Raw genomic sequence first — 19,033 nt, forward strand, 5'->3', positions numbered from 1 at the left:
TTCTGCCTTTAACTCATCTTGTCAGCCTGTCATCAGTAACCCTGTACTCCAGACCACATGTATGACCTGGTTTAGACATGATGGTTGACCAGTAGTACCAAGTTTAGTATAATCTGCTTTACTGGCATCATCAAGCTGTTTAACTAGCTCTGAGCAAATAGGCCAAATGGGTCAACCAACATGACCAGCAAGACAACTGAGCATCTCACAATACGATATTACCACGATACCTAACCCACGATAATGATAATGAATGCTACTACAGTTAGCCGAATTAAAGTTTTTAAATTTATTTTATTAGATTTACTGGGGTGAAGTCTCTCTGTAAATCATCAGCAGATATGTACATGTGAAATATCAGATACCTTGATCGGCCCAGAATTCCCACAGTGATGCATCCCTTACGAAAACAATATGATATATTGTGATATTTTGTCCCACCCCTAATTAAGAGAAACCAAATCTGTTCAACCAACATTACCAAAATTTACCAGCTCTGGATCTTTAGCTTGTTTAGCTTGGTCATGTTTGTAGACCAGCTAAACCGTCAGACTCAAACAAAATAATACCCTGTGCTGTTCAAGAGCTAAACTATTTGACCTGTTTGACCAGTTTGTCCTTGCCTGGCTTTATGTCCTGCAGGTCAGTGACTCGATTTAATCATAAATCTTCAGCATCACTTTTCAGCCTTTTAACAAAAACAAAGTATAAAATCAGATTTGCTCATCAATTATGCATTTCAGCACAAACATATAATATTCTACAATCAATTCTGACATTCTAAAAAAGTATGGAGTTGACTGATTGAATTGCGAGCTCCAGATTCTTGCAGATGTGCAGTTGCATGATTGCTGCGCTGATGTTCTGCAGTCTGAAGTGAAGGATGGGTCTGATCGCAGTGTAAAGGGCAGAACCTCATCTTTCCAACTCCGGTCCGAAGCGCTCGGCTCAGCTTTCGCCGTCACAGCCCATCACTCTGCCCCTGGAGTATCATTCACCTGATTGGGGGATATGTTGCTTGGCAACAGGGTGACACCCTCACCTCTGTCATTCTCTCCCAGTGATGGCGTAGACAGTTAGCATTAGTCGCTAGTGATCAATCAGAGATAAATGAAATTGATACGTTGTGTACTGATTTATTTAACCCTCACGATCCGTCAGTATTTCAGGAGTAACAGTCAGTAGGTCTTTAGTATAAACAGTCACATGCTTTGTTTGGATGATGCCACCAAAACATCTATTGAGCTACACTGCAGCGGGACTCTGAAGGTGTCCTGCAGCGTCTGGCACCCAGATAAATGTTAAAAGCAGATTATTTCTGCTTTCCTGCAAGTTGTAACTTTTGGGAAGCACTGACCATCTCATACAGAATATTAAAACACCCCACAAGACCTGCCGGACGCTTTGGAAATGATGCACACCGTTTTGTGTGGTTAGTGATGTTTGTTAGCTCTGCAGTGTTGATGCGCTAATAGCTACTCACTTTTACCTCTCGAGAGGGGTATTCGGTTAATAGTGTTAAAAGTCTTTATACTTTTATCTAGTGGTTGAAAAAGGAACTTTTTGTGACTGAGGAGCTGCATTAAACTTTAACTCCTTTAACCAAATACGATCTGATCTGATTGGCTCTCAGGATCAGATAAAGTAGAGCAATATTAGCCGATCGACAGATTTTGGCCGATACATAGCTAATTAATCTACAAAGCTTCTGTAATGAGCAACACTCTAGTTTCCTTACAGAAGGTCTGAATAGTGAAAGAACAGCCATTGAGTGTTACTGCAATCGGGCTTCTGTCTCTCTCTCTCTCTCTCTCTCTCTCTGTCTCTCTATCTGTCTCTCTCTCTCTCTGTCTCTCTATCTGTCTCTCTCTCTCTCTTTTTCTCTCTGTCTCTCTATCTGTCTCTCTATCTGTCTCTCTCTCTCTCTCTCTCTCTCTCTCTCTCTCTCTCTGTCTCTCTATCTGTCTCTCTCTCTCTCTCTCTCTCTCTCTGTCTCTCACTAATTAAAGACACTGAATGATAATGATAATGATGATGGAGGGGAAGGAGAGGGGCATGACCGGCCTCGGCAGCTCCGTTAGCGCTAATGCCAGTGTAGGAGGGGACAGTTGCTGTAGCCTTGAACATGTGACCCTGTCTGTCCCCCGGTGAGAGTGTTTAGAGATACGGTGGTCAGTGTGTGTGTGTATGTGTATGTGTGGTTGTGTGTGTTTCTGTGTGTGGTTGTGTTTGTGTGTGTTTGTCTGTGTGTGTGTGCTTGTGTGTGTGTGTGTGTGTTTTTGTGTGTGTGGTTGTGTGGTTGTGTGTGTGTGTGTGTGTGTGTGTTTATTGCCCAGCTTTGGGTCGGAGCAGGATCCGTACTCCTCTGCCTGCTGCAGGAAATGTCAGGGGCATCAGAAAGGGCTTTAGCTGGAAAGGGTAAAGAGATCTGATCTGCGTCGCCTGTTTTCTTTTTTTCTCTTTGCATATTCATATGTCACCTGGGCTGATTTGAGTATCGTCAAAAATAAAATGCAGCAGAAGATAAGCCCTGTGTTCTTGTCTGTTGATGGAGAAGAACGGCACATTAAAGAAACGTTATCAAGCTTCAGAGAGACTAATGCTGATGCTGCTGAACAGCGACTGTGTTTTATCCCCACTCTACAGGCCATAACGCCGCTACTGCACTACAGTACTGTAGTAAACACTGGTTAAATCAGGAAATGCCAGTGTGAAAATCAGTCTAACATCACTCTACCTCGTCCAACCAAAGCACAGATGTGTACAGATGTGTATAACGGGCACTCAAAGTGTGATTTATATTTACAGTACTGGTGTAAAAGTGATTTTTTTTAAATCATTGTGTTATCATTACATCAGGGGCATAAGATGCAGTGTCCTAAAGTGACATTCTTTGAAACACAATCAGCCAAAACATTAAAACCACTGACAGATAATATTGCTTTTTGGTTCCAGTAGCTCCTGTCATGGTTTGTGTATGTATATATGTGTGTATATATATATATATATATATATATATATATATATATATATATATATATATATATATATATATATATACATATACGTATATATATCAGTGATGGGATGATACACTTTTTTCAGCTCCGATCCGATACCGATATAAAACTGATATAAGATTGCCGATACAGATACAAATACCGATACTTTTAGTTTATTAATAGTACTATGATTAAGGTTAAATAATGAGGCTGAAACAGACCACAAAGCCCTTTTAAGAGTATCCACAGGTGCATTTAATGTAAATGCATTCAAAAGTCATTTATTTGACACACTTCATATGCAATTACACAATAGTTTCCTTTCAAATAAAATGTTTGAATTTTTATTAAATATAAAAAAAGTAAAATATTAAATACGTTAAATATTAAATTCAGGGCATTTTTTGCAACGGTTGTGCAGGAGACTTTTATTTTGACAGGTAGCATAGAGGATTAGCTGCAATAGCTAACGGCTAACTGGCGATGCTAACTGTATTTCCGAGCTAAATTAATCACTGTTTTTTAATAACAGATTGATTTCTTAGTGCTGGTTAGGGTTGGTAGGATCTGTGGTTTGATATTAGATGTGGATTATGGCTATAGTTCACTTAAGATAGTTATTTATTAAATTCACAATGCCGGAATGATTTTGCTAGCTAGGCTAACAGACTGCAGATATTAATGGAGATGGCTAACGGCTAAGTGGCAATGCTAACTGTATTTCCGAACTAAATTAATGACTGTTTTTTTAATAACAGATGGGTGTGTTTGTGCTGGTTAGTGTTTGTAGATGCTGTGGTTTTATAGGATATGTGAGATTATGAATATAGTTTACTCCAGTCTGTAGTTCATACCTTCACAACACCGGAATGCAGCTGCTGTCAGTTCAGTGCTAGCTAGGCTAACAGACTGCTGGTGTTAATCTGTTTACCTCTCAGACGCTGACTTTACGTGTACCGTTCTGCTGTACAGCGTTTCCAAAGTGAAAACTCTCCAGATAATGGCCTTTTTTTGTAGATAAACAGCTAAAGTTACTCAGTCAGCCGCAGACTGAAGCTGCTGGGGGTTCAGGGTAAACTGTTAAACTGGAATCCTGATCAGGGATGCGTTTTGTGTTAACGTTATGGCGGGTTTATTGTTCAGCTCAAGCTTTGGACTGGAATATGGATCGGTAAGTGGATCGGCAGCGCCCGCCCGATATCCGATTCGTCGGATTACGTCAATATCGGCCCCGATACCGATATTGTATCGGATCGGTCCCATCTCTAATATATATATATATATATATATATATATATATATATATATATATATATATATATATATATATATATATATATATATATTAGAGATGGGACCGATCCGATACAATATCGGTATCGGGGCCGATATTGACGTAATCCGACGAATCGGATATCTTTTCAAACTGATTATGAATATATATATATATATATATATATATATATATATATATATATATATATATATATATATTCATAATCAGTTTGAAAAGGGTATTAAAAGAGTTTATCCTGATTTTGTTACAGAAACTGTCTCCACTGTCCAGATGCTAAGAGGATTTGGTTGCATTCAGCATTAAGAGAAAGAGGTTTCCAGCTTCTGCTCTCTAAACCTTTCACTCCTACCAGCATTTCAAACCTTATTTTTAAAAGTGTGTTTCTGTAACTCTCAGCCACAGCAGAAAAACATACGCTAATATCAGTCTCTGCCAGTGTGAACACAGCGTTACAGGACCTATTAAAGTTCCTGCTGAAACGTCTTGGTATCAGATACCAGAGGACACTATCAGTCACACACAGTGATACAGTGTGTCAAACCACACAAACACAAATGTATTAGAGATCATCTCCAAAAGGTTTGAGACAAGGATCCAACAGAAGAAAAGAGGAAAATCTATCCCTTTAGGAGATGGACAGTCTCCCTCCACCCATCTCACCTGCTGAAGCTTAATCCATAGTTATGAGGCAAACGGCTGCCCCCCCCCCCACGCTCCCACCTTTCTGCCCCGGTTGCTGGACCTCTCGTATGTGTCTGACGTTCAGCAGCAGCATGAATAGTAATAAACTCCGGCTGACGTTAATAAGGAGCAGCAGCTGTCTCTCTCTCTCTCTCTCTCTGTGATTCATAAGCGCTGTCCGTGCCGCGCCCCGAACCTTCAGCCATATAAACACCTAAACCGCTGCTCCACCGCTCTGTTTACGCTCCGCAGCGTTCATTTGTTCATTGGTTCGTTCGTTTGTTGATTTCACGCATTGATCCTCTTTGTTTTGAGGGACCAAGGTTGATGTTATCACAGAGAATAATTTACATACGCTTTTCCTCTTACTGAAATTTTCTTCATTGCCCTGAAAAGCTAAGCTTTAAATATTTAAATAGGGCTGTTTGTCTGTATTGTTTCAGGCCTTTAGGTTCTTTAACAAAAGCTCAAAGAGGCCATGTTGTTTCAGATGTGCAAATGCTGTTGCTTCTTCTATTCATCCTATGTCTGTGTGTATATTACTGTACTGAATGTTTCATCAGGCTTTTGTTTGAGTAAAGTAGAGTAGATGTAAACACGCTTTAGGCCTGAAGGAAAAGGCCTGGTGTTGAGACTTATATCACTACATGCAGTGTTTACAAAATTATGCAAGTAAATTCAGATAACCAGCAATTGGTTAACACAGAATGGATTCAGTCTATATATAATAATATAATATAAACCGCATTAAGGAGACAGTGTGAACACACAAAAAATAACAGATTTGGGAAGTAGCTTTTTGTGTTGTGTTTAGCTTTAGTGCATTTGGATTGTTTTATAAGGACTGGAGATCTTTCAGTGTGTGGTGTTTGATGGAAGCAGCAGAAAAACATCAGCTTAAAAAACTCTGGATTCTTCCATTAATGTTTGGCCTCTTGGCTGAGATGGTTTCTCCACACCAAACACACTGAAGAGCCTCTCAGCCTGCGCTCATTATCTCAACACAACAAATGTTTACCGGCACAGTCACCCATTTACCCTCACCATTAGTGCCTGTGCTACCGCGTCTCCTCCGTCTCTGTGGAGAAAAGCTAATATTAGATCCAGTGGCGGATAATCAGGTATTCCCTCTAGTTTGAGGAGGAAACGTGTATCCTTCTCCTGCTCATGTGCAGCCATCTTGTAGCACGCACCTTCTAAACGATCTGCTAATGGCTGCATCTGCATGCTTTTAGCTGCTCTGCTGCAGGAAGTAATGCGCCGCTGTGAGGCGTCTGAAACTGCTATTTTATGCGATACATAATAAATTACTGGTTTTGCCGGAAATACTGTCTCTCTGATGAGTCCTGGTCTTTCCAGTTAATCCGGTTTAGTTAATATTTATAGCGTAAAATCTTTGATTATTGCAGAAACTGAGAGGAGTGATCGGGTTAAATGCTAAATTCTGTTTACATTCACTGTTGTAAATTGGTTGGACGATATAAACCGGTTTAGAAATGTGAAGGAAAAAGTAAACACCTCAGTCCGTTTATATCATGTTCTTGTGCTCATATAGTTAAAATATTATGAGGATCTGTCTCTAGGGCTTAATTACGTTATGCTAATAAGTTCCTCATAGCTGTAATTCTTGGTTAGTCACATTAGCATTTTTAAGGGTAAGATTTTTTCTTTTAAAGTGAAAGTATGCTGATGCCAATGCAGATATGCAAATGAACGACTTGCAGAGAGATTAGACTCTCTGATTTAACTTTATTCATTTAAAACTATTTTCTGTAGTACAATTAATTCATCACCAAGTATTGGTTTCAAAAATTGATGATGCTGACTCTACAGAAATGCCGATATAATTCCGATATCACCGTGCATCATTAGAAAATAGTAGTGTTCCTGATTGGAGAAAGGCCAAATAAAGTTAAGAAATGTTCTTCTGCTTCTATTCCTGTGAAGCTTCACAGAGTTTATTTATTTTAAATCAGGGGGGGTCTGTAGATCCCAAGATCCTTTTCTGATTATAACTGGTTATAATTTACTGGTTACCCGAGGAAATGTAACCTTTACTCAAAATGGAGCCGCACATCTAGAGACCGTCACTTTAACTTTTACAGGACAAAAATGCTCTGGGATCAGAACTGAGGATACATTTTTTACATTTATTATTGTTTCATATTCTAGAAATAGCTGATTTTTCTTAGGGTTTTTTTGTAACAGTATGTGTGTGTCAACTAAAAATATAATCATTATACATTTATACATTGACTTCTACTAAAAGATTAGATTGTTTTTGGAGATTAAATTAAGTAAAAAAAATGTGAAAAAAAAAATAACACAGTGTCGCTCTGCTGGTTTGTGTTTCAGTGGACGTCTGAAGAGCCTCCTGCTCCTGCGTTCATGCCTGGCCGTCCTACCATGAGCAATTCTACTCCATCAGCAGGTACAGTCTATAACTACACCACTTCACACAGACGGTGGTTGGTATGGTGTAGCTGAGTGGTTGGTACGGTATCACTTGGTGGTTACTAACTGGCTGCTGTACTTATTAATTGGTTACTAGGGGGTTGATATGGTGTTGCTGCCAGGTGGTCATTGTGGCATCATATGATAATACATGATATTACAAGGTATGGTTGCGGTTTCTATGATTGGCTGCAAAAGTGGTTGCTAGGTGGTTGCTATAATGTTGTTAGGTGGTCACTGCGGTTTTACTGGCGCTATGGTATCTGAGGTGGATGCATTGATGCTGCAAAGTTTTGTCTCTCTCTCGTTCTCGTATTCTCTCTAATAGTAATAATAGAGTATTAGTGTTAGAGTATTATGGAGAGTGTGAATGGGATTATGATGTAATCAGTGTGAGAATAGTGAACAGGGTCAGCAGGTTAAACGCTGGTTTAGGGAAACACAGGTGGAGTGACGAGGCTTTATCTCACACTATATATCTCACACTTACACTAAACACTCAATAAAACTAATTCTAACTGAATAGAAACAAAAAGGAAATCTGCAAAATTCTTGAACTGATAAACAGCTAAAAACAGGACTTTATTACAGGACTGATTTACTCATTACTCTATTCCTGCGTTTACAAAAAACACATTACTGTACTCTGGTTTGGGATTTAATAACATCCTTAAAAACATCTGCATAAAATTTTCAATTTTTAAAGCTTTTTGGTCAAATTTTAGGCCAAAATGTTGCCTAATAGTCAGTTTATTAGTCCATTACATGCCTTCACTTAAGTTATCAAGATTAACTTAAACATTACTTTAGTAATTGCAAAAAATATTTAACAAATTAAAACAGATAAAATCTACATTACTGCTGTTTATTCTTCACTAAAATGAAAAACAGCATTTATATTTAACATTAAGCAAACAGTAATCTCTTGTGTTTCTGTGTGTATCTCTGTGATTGTGTGTTTCTGTATGTATCTCTGTGTGTATCTCTGTGATTGTGTGTTTCTGTATGTATCTCTGTGTGTATCTCTGTGATTGTGTGTTTCTGTATGTATCTCTGTGTGTATCTCTGTGATTGTGTGTTTCTGTATGTATCTCTGTGTGTATCTCTGTGATTGTGTGTTTCTGTGTGTATCTCTGTGATTGTGTATCTCTGTGATTGTGTGTTTCTGTGTGTATCTCTGTGATTGTGTGTTTCTGTGTGTATCTCTGTGATTGTGTGTTTCTGTGTGTATCTCTGTGATTGTGTGTTTCTGTGTGTATCTCTGTGATTGTGAGTTTCTGTGTGTATCTCTGTGATTGTGTGTTTCTGTATGTATCTCTGTGTGTATCTCTGTGATTGTGTGTTTCTGTATGTATCTCTGTGTGTATCTCTGTGATTGTGTGTTTCTGTGTGTATCTCTGTGATTGTGTATCTCTGTGATTGTGTGTTTCTGTGTGTATCTCTGTGATTGTGTGTTTCTGTGTGTATCTCTGTGATTGTGTGTTTCTGTGTGTATCTCTGTGATTGTGAGTTTCTGTGTGTATCTCTGTGATTGTGTGTTTCTGTGTGTATCTCTGTGATTGTGAGTTTCTGTGTGTATCTCTGTGTGTATCTCTGTGATTGTGTGTTTCTGTGTGTATCTCTGTGATTGTGTATCTCTGTGATTGTGTGTTTCTGTGTGTATCTCTGTGATTGTGTGTTTCTGTGTGTATCTCTGTGATTGTGTGTTTCTGTGTGTATCTCTGTGATTGTGTGTTTCTGTGTGTATCTCTGTGATTGTGTGTTTCTGTGTGTATCTCTGTGTATCTCTGTGATTGTGTGTTTCTGTGTGTATCTCTGTGATTGTGAGTTTCTGTGTGTATCTCTGTGATTGTGTGTTTCTGTGTGTATCTCTGTGATTGTGTGTTTCTGTGTGTATCTCTGTGATTGTGTGTTTCTGTGTGTATCTCTGTGATTGTGTGTTTCTGTGTGTATCTCTGTGATTGTGTGTTTCTGTGTGTATCTCTGTGATTGTGTGTTTCTGTGTGTATCTCTGTGATTGTGTGTTTCTGTGTGTATCTCTGTGATTGTGTGTTTCTGTGTGTATCTCTGTGATTGTGTGTTTCTGTGTGTATCTCTGTGATTGTGTACCTTTACTAGGTTCACACCTGGTGCAGGTAAGAAATGTAGGTACAGGTTTTACAGATTCAGGTTATATTAAGAATTTAGTGTAAATGACCAAAAAAAACAGGTTTTCCTGCTGTATAAATAAGATTTGCTTTCAAGTCATTTTTAACACTTGGGTTAAAAATGGTTAAAAAAGAACTGCCACAGAGTTGATCTGGGAGGGGAACAGGACCACCGCTCCTCTGAAGGGTCTTGGTGTGTTTTTTTTTTTTTTTTTGGTCGAAGTGCATTACTGTATTCACACCCCAAACCACTTTAATCTCAGTGTTTAAAACAGGTCTAAAAACATATTTGTACACACTGGCATTTAAATAGCGAGAGACTGTGGGAATATAAGAGTTTTTCTTATTTCTCACTCTTGAGCATATTGGTTTTATTTAGTTTTATCTCATATGTTGTTTTATAATTTTATTTGTTTTCCATGTTTTTACAATCACAGACACACACAGAAACATACAATCACAGAGATACACACAGAAACTCACAATCACAGAGATACACACAGAGATACACACAGAAATAACTCTGATTATAAAACATAATTTTTAGCTTCACATTTCAGCATGGCTGCTGCTTATATTGCTAAAACAGTCCCCTGTATTTACCGTCCTCTGCAGGGTCGACCTTCACGCACCATCCAATCAAAGCTCATCCCTCAGAGCGTGAGCATAAGCTCAGAGTATTCTGAAGGAGACGGAAGTATGAGGCTGATCTGTAGGAGGTAGCGATAATAACTTTGATAGCCGGCGTCTGTGCTGTTATCCGGGCAGCTGGTTTTGGGTACGAGGGGTTGGGATTTAAATCACATGACGTTTCGGAGTGTAAAACAGGTTTTGTTTTCTCTGTTTTTTTTAGCTAAAATAGTTAAAAGATTGCTAACAACAGACATCAGGTGCTGCATTATAGTATACTAATTGGTAGTGGTATTTTAGACCATTGCAGTGATGCTGTTGCTTAGTAGTTGCTAAGCAGTTGCTAGGGTGTTGCTAGGTGGTTGTTTAGGTGTTTCCAAGTGGTTGTTGTGGTACCCCTTGTTCGTGGTTGAAAGACTATCATTTATTTCTATAGTATTCTCTCCAGGTTCTGCATGATGACATCAGTGGATTCGACCAGAAACATCTTTATTTCCACATTTTTTTGGGTTAGGGTTACCTGCCACATTAACACACACACACACACACTTCAGCTCAGTCTGCAGGGATCAGTCCTCCAGATCCGTGCAAGTTTTTTTCTGCCCCGCCAGCCCGACACGCTCTCAACTTCAAGTGAAGATGACAGAAGCTCTCTTATACCACCCCCCAACCACCTGCCCAAAACCTCCCTCAACCACCCGCCCAACACCCACTCAACCATGCGCCCGACACCCCCCAACCACCCTAATTGTGCATTGTACTGCCAGCTTCACCAGAGTTTAGCCCATTAAAGATTTGATAGACTCACCATTACAGTCTGTTTTACATAAAATGCTTTAAATTAGCCTAAAAATCTAATAGTAGTTCGCTTTGTTTAAGCTACATAAACACTGCGACTCGTCCTCAGAACTAAACCAAAGCTAATCAAAGGCTGGGGGTGTGTTCTGTTTCAGGATGGATCAGTTGCAGCGCTGAATAGACGGGTTATTTGTTTTCCTTTTTTCATTTTCTGCTGATAAACACCTGATACCCTCCACTACAGACATGCCATTTCAACTGATAATGTGAATTTAGCCTCAGCATCAGTCAGTCTGTTTTCCTCCCGTCCGGTTGAATTGGATCTGAAACAGACTCATTTCTGAGCTTCAGCATTTTTCATCCGTACAGCTTCATCCAGCCTCCAGCATCCTGCTGCTAAAAGCTAATCTCAGTATCTGCCCGGCCTGAGCGTCCGTAAAGCCTGAGCGTCTGTAAAGCCCGAGCGTCCGTACAGTCTGAGCGTCTGTACAGCCTAAGCGTCCGTAAGCCTGAGCGGCCGTAAAGCCTGAGCGTCCGTACAGCCTGAGGGTCCGTAAAGCCTGAGCGACCGTACAGCCTGAGCGTCCGTAAAGCCTGAGCGTCCGTAAAGCTTGAGCGCCCGTAAAGCCTGAGCGTCCTTACAGCCTGAGGGTCTGTACAGCCTGAGCCACCGTACAGTCTGAGCGACCGTAAAGCCTGAGCGTCCGTAAAGCCTGAGCGTCCGTAAAGCCTGAGCGTCCTTACAGCCTGAGGGTCCGTACAGCCTGAGCCACCGTACAGTCTGAGCGACCGTAAAGCCTGAGCGTCCGTAAAGCCTGAGCGTCCGTAAAGCCTGAGCGTCCGTAATTATTACTGTGAGATTTTATAAACTACACACACTCATAGATTCATAGTGGAAAAACTCAATCCATAATTATTACAGCCAGACTGTAAAACTACACACACTGTGAATTCATACTGGATTAAAATCACTCCAGTTATTACTGTCAGACTATATAAAGCACACACTGTCACTGAATATTAGTCAGAGACAGATGCTGTAAATAATGGTTTAAGCATGTTTTGCTAAATTTTTGTTCCGCTTTAGTCACACTGTATTCAATCCACACCATGATTATTACAGTCAGAATCCAAAAACTAAACACTGCAGATTAAAATGTGTACAGCAGGAACTGGTCCAGAAACAGCAGCAGCACCAACCAACCACAGACTCACACCGAGTCATCAAACAGAAACAGAAGGAGAATAGAAGAAGTTAAAAGTAAACACACCCTGATCTGTAATTGAAGAATGTAAAGTAGACGACAGTTATAATCAGAAGTCTGTAATAATAGTAGTAACGGGTAACATGTAAATGAGCTACAGTAGGCTGTAGCAGAGTCTGGTTGCATAGATAGCATAAAGAATCGGCTCAAGTGTGGCTGATGTATGGCAGGATTGGCTTAGGCTCGGCTGAGGCATCGGCTAATTGTAATGGGGTTTATAAACAGTAACTGGGCTGTTCCTTTATTATACTTGGTAACTGGGGTGTTGACACCTGCAGCATTCAGCACAGATGTAAGCCGAGCATTTTTCCCAGAATTGATCCTGTGAATAAAACCGGAGCTGGATTATGGTGGTGTGTGTGAAGAGGTGATTATTGATCTGGATTTGATTAGTTATCAGTATTACTGTTCTCCGGATTGGACCGTGCCGGCGGCGGTTCTGAGTCCAGAGGGATGGACGCTCTGATCTCATTAAAGCACAATAAGAATAGTTAAAAGCACAAAAGAGACAAAACGTCACGCTGGAGCCAGATACCTTGATAGGTCATGTGTACGGTTGCCGTGGTAACGTGGGGTGGATAAAGCGGGGTGGGGGGGTGGGATTGGTGGTCGACGGAGTGTGAGTGTGTGTGAGTATGTGTTTGAGTATGTGTTTGAGTATGTGTGTGAGTATGTGTGTGAGTATGTGTGTGTGTGTGTGTGTGAGTGTGTGTGAGTGTGTGTGAGTCATAAACACAAGAGCAGGGTGTTGTGTTAGCCCCGCCTGTTACTCAGCACACGCCCACACACTGATCCCCAATGGCATTATGGGAAATGTAGTATCTACAATAGTTATAGTAGTAGTTTCAATAAATACATGTTCCAAAGCTGCCAAAAGTCATGGGATAGTGTGTACATTGATCCTTAAGTGTTATCTCAGGAGATGGTTTGAGATTGGAATGCCCATTCCTATATACATTTAGAGGTGTTATCTTGTTACTGAGGCTGAATAGATAGTAGTGGGTGCAGATTGAATTTTTAGTATATATTTTAAATAGATTTAGAATCAGTTGCTAAAGCAGTATTTTGCAGGTTGTAATGAAACTCTGTACAGATAAATAAATATATAAATATTCTTACTGTTGCCCAGAATTTCACTGCTGTAACTTTCCAGGAAAAGAGGGAAAGCTGCAGTTTTTTCTTGTTTTGCCCTAATTATCACAGAACGTTCGTGTGTTTGCTGTTGTGGGTTTTTTCCCAGAACTCTGAATTACCTGCGGGACATAAAGAGAAAAAAAAAAGCTTCAGCAGAATCTAAAGATGCAGCTGAAACAGATAGAGGAAAACTGTCGTATTAGAATATTTATACCAACATCATCTAATGACTGTCATTATATTCATTTATACTTTCATATCTATATGTTTAAATAGGGCTTATTTATTAGGAGTGGAAATCACGGCATCTCAGGTATTATCATGATAACGATGGTCTCATAATACTGTGATCTGAGATACTCGATATATCACAGTACAATTCTCTACAATACTTCACAGCATCTGTTTTATACATAAAATATTCCTAAATGATCAAAAATCAGGAATTATGGTTTTATTGTTTCAGTTTCACACAATTTAACAGGTTTATTAACCCTGTTTATTTCATTTTAGCGCCACCATGTGGAGTAATGGGGCAGTAACATTAGTAAATCTAATTGGAGGCAGGGCTTAAGGATTTTAGAGAGTCCAAGTTCCAGTTAAAGTATCAGTATTTAATGGCAGGTATTGATAATGATCTGCGATACAATATATTGCAATATCGATATTGCAATGTATTCTTTATTAAAGACAGTGAGTGTTTTTACACTGATGCACCAAAATTCACGGGACATGATCTTGTAAAACACACACTGAGTGGATGGGTGTGTGGAGCAAGACAGATATTTAGACAGATATTACAGTCTGAGAGTGTAAGAGCTAAACTCCTGGGAGTAACAGTGTCACCCTGCATGTCAGACACAGTGAGGGCGCTGCTTTACTGTGTCTGTCTGCCAGTCTGTCTGTCTGTCTGCCAGTCTGTCTGCTGAAAACCTGTCACTGCTGTGTGATGTGCCTGTAGCAAGTGTTCTGTGCCAGGCTGCACAGCGGGCACAGTTTCCAGTCTGCCGGCTGCATAAAGCTGATAATCCTGTAAGGATCCCCCCCCCCCCTGTTTTACAGGAGAGTTTTGGTTGTATTTTAAAAATAAGAAAAAAAAAGAATGAAGAATTAGACATTGGGTATCAGTCAAAAGTTTGGACACACCTTTTTATTCAATTATTTTATTTTAATTTTTCCCAATTAAATGAATAGTAAATGAATAGTGAAATGATCCAGATTAGGAAGGAACACATAAGGAATCATGTAGTAACTTAAGTTAAACACTTTTTACAAACATTTGAAATGAACATTGCTTTTAGCTTAGCATTAAATCATGTAGCGCTTAAATCTTGTAGTGCAGCTCTTTGAGAGTTTTGTAAAAGTAGCTCATCTAATTTTAATAAATGATTTTCTTTCTTATTTGCAGCTAATGGCAACGAGAGTAAAACATATAAAGGAGACCGATCCTGCGGCCCCTCTCGCGTCCTTCACGTGCGCAAGGTTCCCATTGAGGTCTCCGAGGCCGAGGTTATCTCATTAGGAATCCCGTTCGGAAAAGTTACCAATCTGTTGATGCTGAAAGCAAAAAACCAGGTAAGTTCTCTGTGTCTGAGGAGCTTCTGTGGGTGAATCTCATTAAAAACGGTTAAATAAGAATCGACTGGACTCTTCCGATACTTCCAGTTTCCTGCTTCCATTTCCTCCAGCCGGAAATGGGTTTCTTGGAGTCTCTGTTCTCTGGGGAATCAGTTCTTTAACCCTTTAACAGGACTTTGGTCTGTATACATGCTACAGGTGAAGGTGATATAAAAGCCTTTTTGCAGTAAAATAAATTATTTATATTCTGGAAACTTTGAGGGTTTTGGAGAATCTCCTACAGGACACTGGAGAAGCTGCCTGTTCTCTCTCTACTCCACCTAATAATTAATATATATTTTTTAAAGCTTAAAAATAGACATAAAACCTAGACAACCATAACAAAATAGGTGCTAAAATATTCTAATTAACAGAATCTCATTAGAATAATAATAATATATGCACTCTGAAATTAGAATGGTCTGGTAGGTTTGTTGTAATTGAAAGTAAGTTCTTTCTTCATTTTGACAGCATTTCATAAATAAACAAAATCAATGAAACAGGTAATAATATAATAGAATTACAGAATTTCACACATTAGTGTATCAATTTACATTAATGTGCAATAAATGTGTTCTGTGTAATTACACATTCTCACCAGAGAGGTCTCTAAATTCCCAAATCTACAGAACTTACAAACTGTCGCTTTAACTTTAGTATATATGTAAAACTCTGTATAGTGATATATTAAATAGTAACAGCTGTATACATTACACAATATAAACATACTAAATACACAGCCCTATTTCTGGTATTAGTTTATACTTATTGTTTATTAAATATAATAAAACAGGTTGACATTAATTCAGAGCTTTTTAGAGGCGTAATGTTGCAGCATGTATTTACACTTCATTAGTGCTGCTGGAGGGACGGGAGTGAAGTGTGTTTTCTGAAACACATCAAGGCGAGTTTAATAAGAGAAGAACCAGAAAGCTGTGGAGAGGCTCTTCATATTCTAATGGAGGTGGGCGTGTTTAGAGCAGGTTTCCCTTATTTCTGCTGCTGAGGAATAAATTTCAGGTTTGATTGGGGCTTCAAAAGATCCTGTTTATTGTCGGAGCTGAATCCATCACTCAGCTCTCAGCTTCAGTATATAATAATTCCTCTATAATTCCTCTCTGTGCAGCACAGAGACTTTACTGTGATACTGAGACTCCGCCCCTCACTGCTCTTTTATTTACAGAGATTTAATTTTACCTGTTCGATTTCTGAACAAAGAGTTACATTTAAACATTAGAAAAATAAAATAGAAGAAAAAACACATCTATAAGGTATTATATTAAATATATGTATATGTATATCATGAAATGTGCATAAATATAAAGCACATTTTTGAGGTTTGACTAAATATTCATTCGTTATTAAGCCTAATTTTTTATTGAAAATGTTTTTTATTCTCTTTGAAATTTGACCATTTAGAATGTTTTTTTAGGACAGCGATAATATAGCATATTTTACCTGATTTTATCAAATAAAACATGTTTTTAGTATTTAAATGTCCCTTTAATGTCTATTTTCTACATATTTAAGTGCATGTTTATATTCCTCATCTACATTTTATTTAATAATTTTTCGTGATTTTAAATCTTCACTCTTATATTTTTATTCATTGTCTTTTATTTTGAGTAATATAAAGTCAGAAAATGAAGGTCAGGATGGATAAGTGTTTAAATGTGTGTTTTTGGATCGGGGTTCTGCTCTGATCAGTAATGTATTCTGACGTTGGTCCTCTTTTGCCCTCTTTTGTCTTGTCTTTTCACTTTAGGCTTTTATAGAAATGGCTTCTGAAGAAGCAGCGATCACCATGGTGAACTACTACACCACGGCCACGCCACACGTCCGTAACCAACCCGTCTACATCCAGTACTCCAACCACCGCGAGCTGAAGACCGACAACCTGCCCAACCAGGGGGTGAGGAGCCCGTCCGCACACCACCATTCTCTACCTCACTTCCAACCCCCACTCATCCGCCATAGTAACCCGTAACTATGGATACACTGAACATCCTCAATTAAGCTATCTGATTGGCTGTCACCATACTGACTACATTTACATAAATCTTATGTGTAGAATGGACGGAGGCTGCTGCTGTTCGGCTGCTTTAGTCAGGGAATGATTTAGAACTATTAGACAGTCTGTAATGTTTAAAAGGTGCTTTAAAATCTCGAAAAACTCTGTTTATTAGTGATGCACAGAATATTTAGCAAGAAAACTATCAGTTTATTATAGGTCCTAATTCATTGTTTCGTTTAACATTAGGATTTCCTTACTTCTCTTCCTGTACCAACAGCCACAGAGAACACAGTGAAGACTGAACCTGCGTAGCTCAATGTTTTAGCCTAGCCAAGACATTTTCTCCTCAAAAATGTAAAATTCATGCCATAGAGGGTTAAAAAAAATCTGAATTTGATGGTAAATTAACAGGGATGTAAAACCACATCTGAGCATGTACACTCTTAACTAGAGCTGCATACTGTTTAATCAGCATAATCCTATGAATGCAGTCTATGGCACATTTAAACTTGATTTAACTCATAACTGGTTTTCAAAAACAATAATTAGTCTGACGTCTGCCTGATAATATTTTAATATTTTAATTAGGGCTGCAGCTATCGATTCTTTTTGTAATCGGGTACTCTACTGAAAAATCGATTCGATTAATCGAGTAATCGGATAAAACATTTTTTTTGTTAAAGAGCAATTAAAAAGGAATTTTACTCAATAATGAATGACCAATTGGTTTCCTTTTTTAGATAAGTTATATTTTTTAATTCACAACATTTCCAAATTGCAAATACAAATAAATAAAACACAATAAATAAATAAATACCACAATAAAAAAAAAAAAATTAATTACATTTACTTTCACATTTGGATTTCTTGTAAATAACAAATCTAGGGTATAAATCAATAAAAAAGGCATAAACATAGTCTTTGTGTTGTGCATCTTAGCTTCTGAGACGTTGTCAGTTCTGCCAGTGTTGGATCAGTGTGCTGCATTCTTTTACCGCCAAGCCGCTTCTCCAAAATATATCAGGACCTGTGGAATAATTGTGACACACAAGTATTACAAATGTTGCTCTTTTCTTTATTTATATGTTGGACTATTTGGGTCTAATTACATCACTAAGACTAATAACTCTAATAATAAGTTCATGGCCGTGCATTTATTAAGATTGACACCTATCGCATTGGGGCACATTAGACACTAGTGGTAATCAATATTTTACCCAATAAATAAGAGACACACTTCCTTATATGAACAAAAGTGTTCATACTTTTTTGTCTCACTGGCCAAATGTACTCTTAGATGAAGAAATCAAGCATTTAGTTTCCAGCCAAAGTAACTTCAGTTTAGCTAACTTTTAACATTTTTATTGTTTATATTCTGAACTCCACAGCGCTGTGTTTACTGTTTACATAAAGCATGTATGAACTTGTCTCTGTTCTAATAAATTAACCACACATTATAGACAGTGCTTCTATTAATTCACACTCCAAAGCCCTGTCGTTTTGTTATTAATTCACATTAATGTTAATCTCATTGATTTATTATAAGTTATATTTACCTGCTCTCTCGGCGTCCTCGCGTCTCGGGTGTCCTCGGCTCAGATGGTGCAGCATTAAAACGCGCTGTTTTGGCACTGCACCGAGTACAGGTCACAGTTCGAACATAAAATGCTTTTATTCCTTTAAAATCGCTGTTTTCTCTCGCCACTTCCATTTTTGCCGCTGCTTAAACCTCCGTCTCCTTGTTCCCGGGCAGGGTGACGTAACCCTGAGCGCGTTGTCAAAATAAAAGTCTCAAAAATACCGCGCGCTGAGTTTATTAATTAAATAAACGATTACTCGAGGCACAGAAAATTAATCGATCAATTTTGTGAATCGAGTTACTCGATTTACTCGAGTAATCGTTTCACCCCTAATTTTAATAAAGAACCTGATCCAGATTCAGAATGATCCTCAGTTATAGATTATTGATTTCCTCGTACCTGTACCTGTTTTTT

General features: G+C 38.6%; 1 protein-coding gene across 6 annotated transcripts in view; it reads left to right on the forward strand.

Moving 5' to 3' along the window:
* ptbp3 (polypyrimidine tract binding protein 3) overlaps nt 1-19,033 on the forward strand; it is a 92,643-nt gene that overhangs the window by 40,500 nt on the left and 33,110 nt on the right. For 5 of the 6 annotated variants that reach the window (XR_007427483.1, XM_049468969.1, XM_049468967.1 and 2 more), the window contains 3 exons: nt 7,336-7,411; nt 14,817-14,983; nt 16,791-16,937. Coding sequence is in view for 5 of the 6 variants with exons in the window: in XM_049468966.1 (XP_049324923.1) it covers nt 7,336-7,411; nt 14,817-14,983; nt 16,791-16,937 (390 nt within the window). In the remaining variant the exon portion in view is untranslated. The remainder of the gene's footprint in view (nt 1-7,335; nt 7,412-14,816; nt 14,984-16,790; nt 16,938-19,033) is intronic. The other variant, XM_049468970.1, reaches the window with a different exon arrangement.

The sequence above is a fragment of the Astyanax mexicanus genome, chromosome 20 (assembly GCF_023375975.1).
Source record: "Astyanax mexicanus isolate ESR-SI-001 chromosome 20, AstMex3_surface, whole genome shotgun sequence".
NCBI classification, from domain to species: Eukaryota; Metazoa; Chordata; class Actinopteri; order Characiformes; family Acestrorhamphidae; genus Astyanax; species Astyanax mexicanus.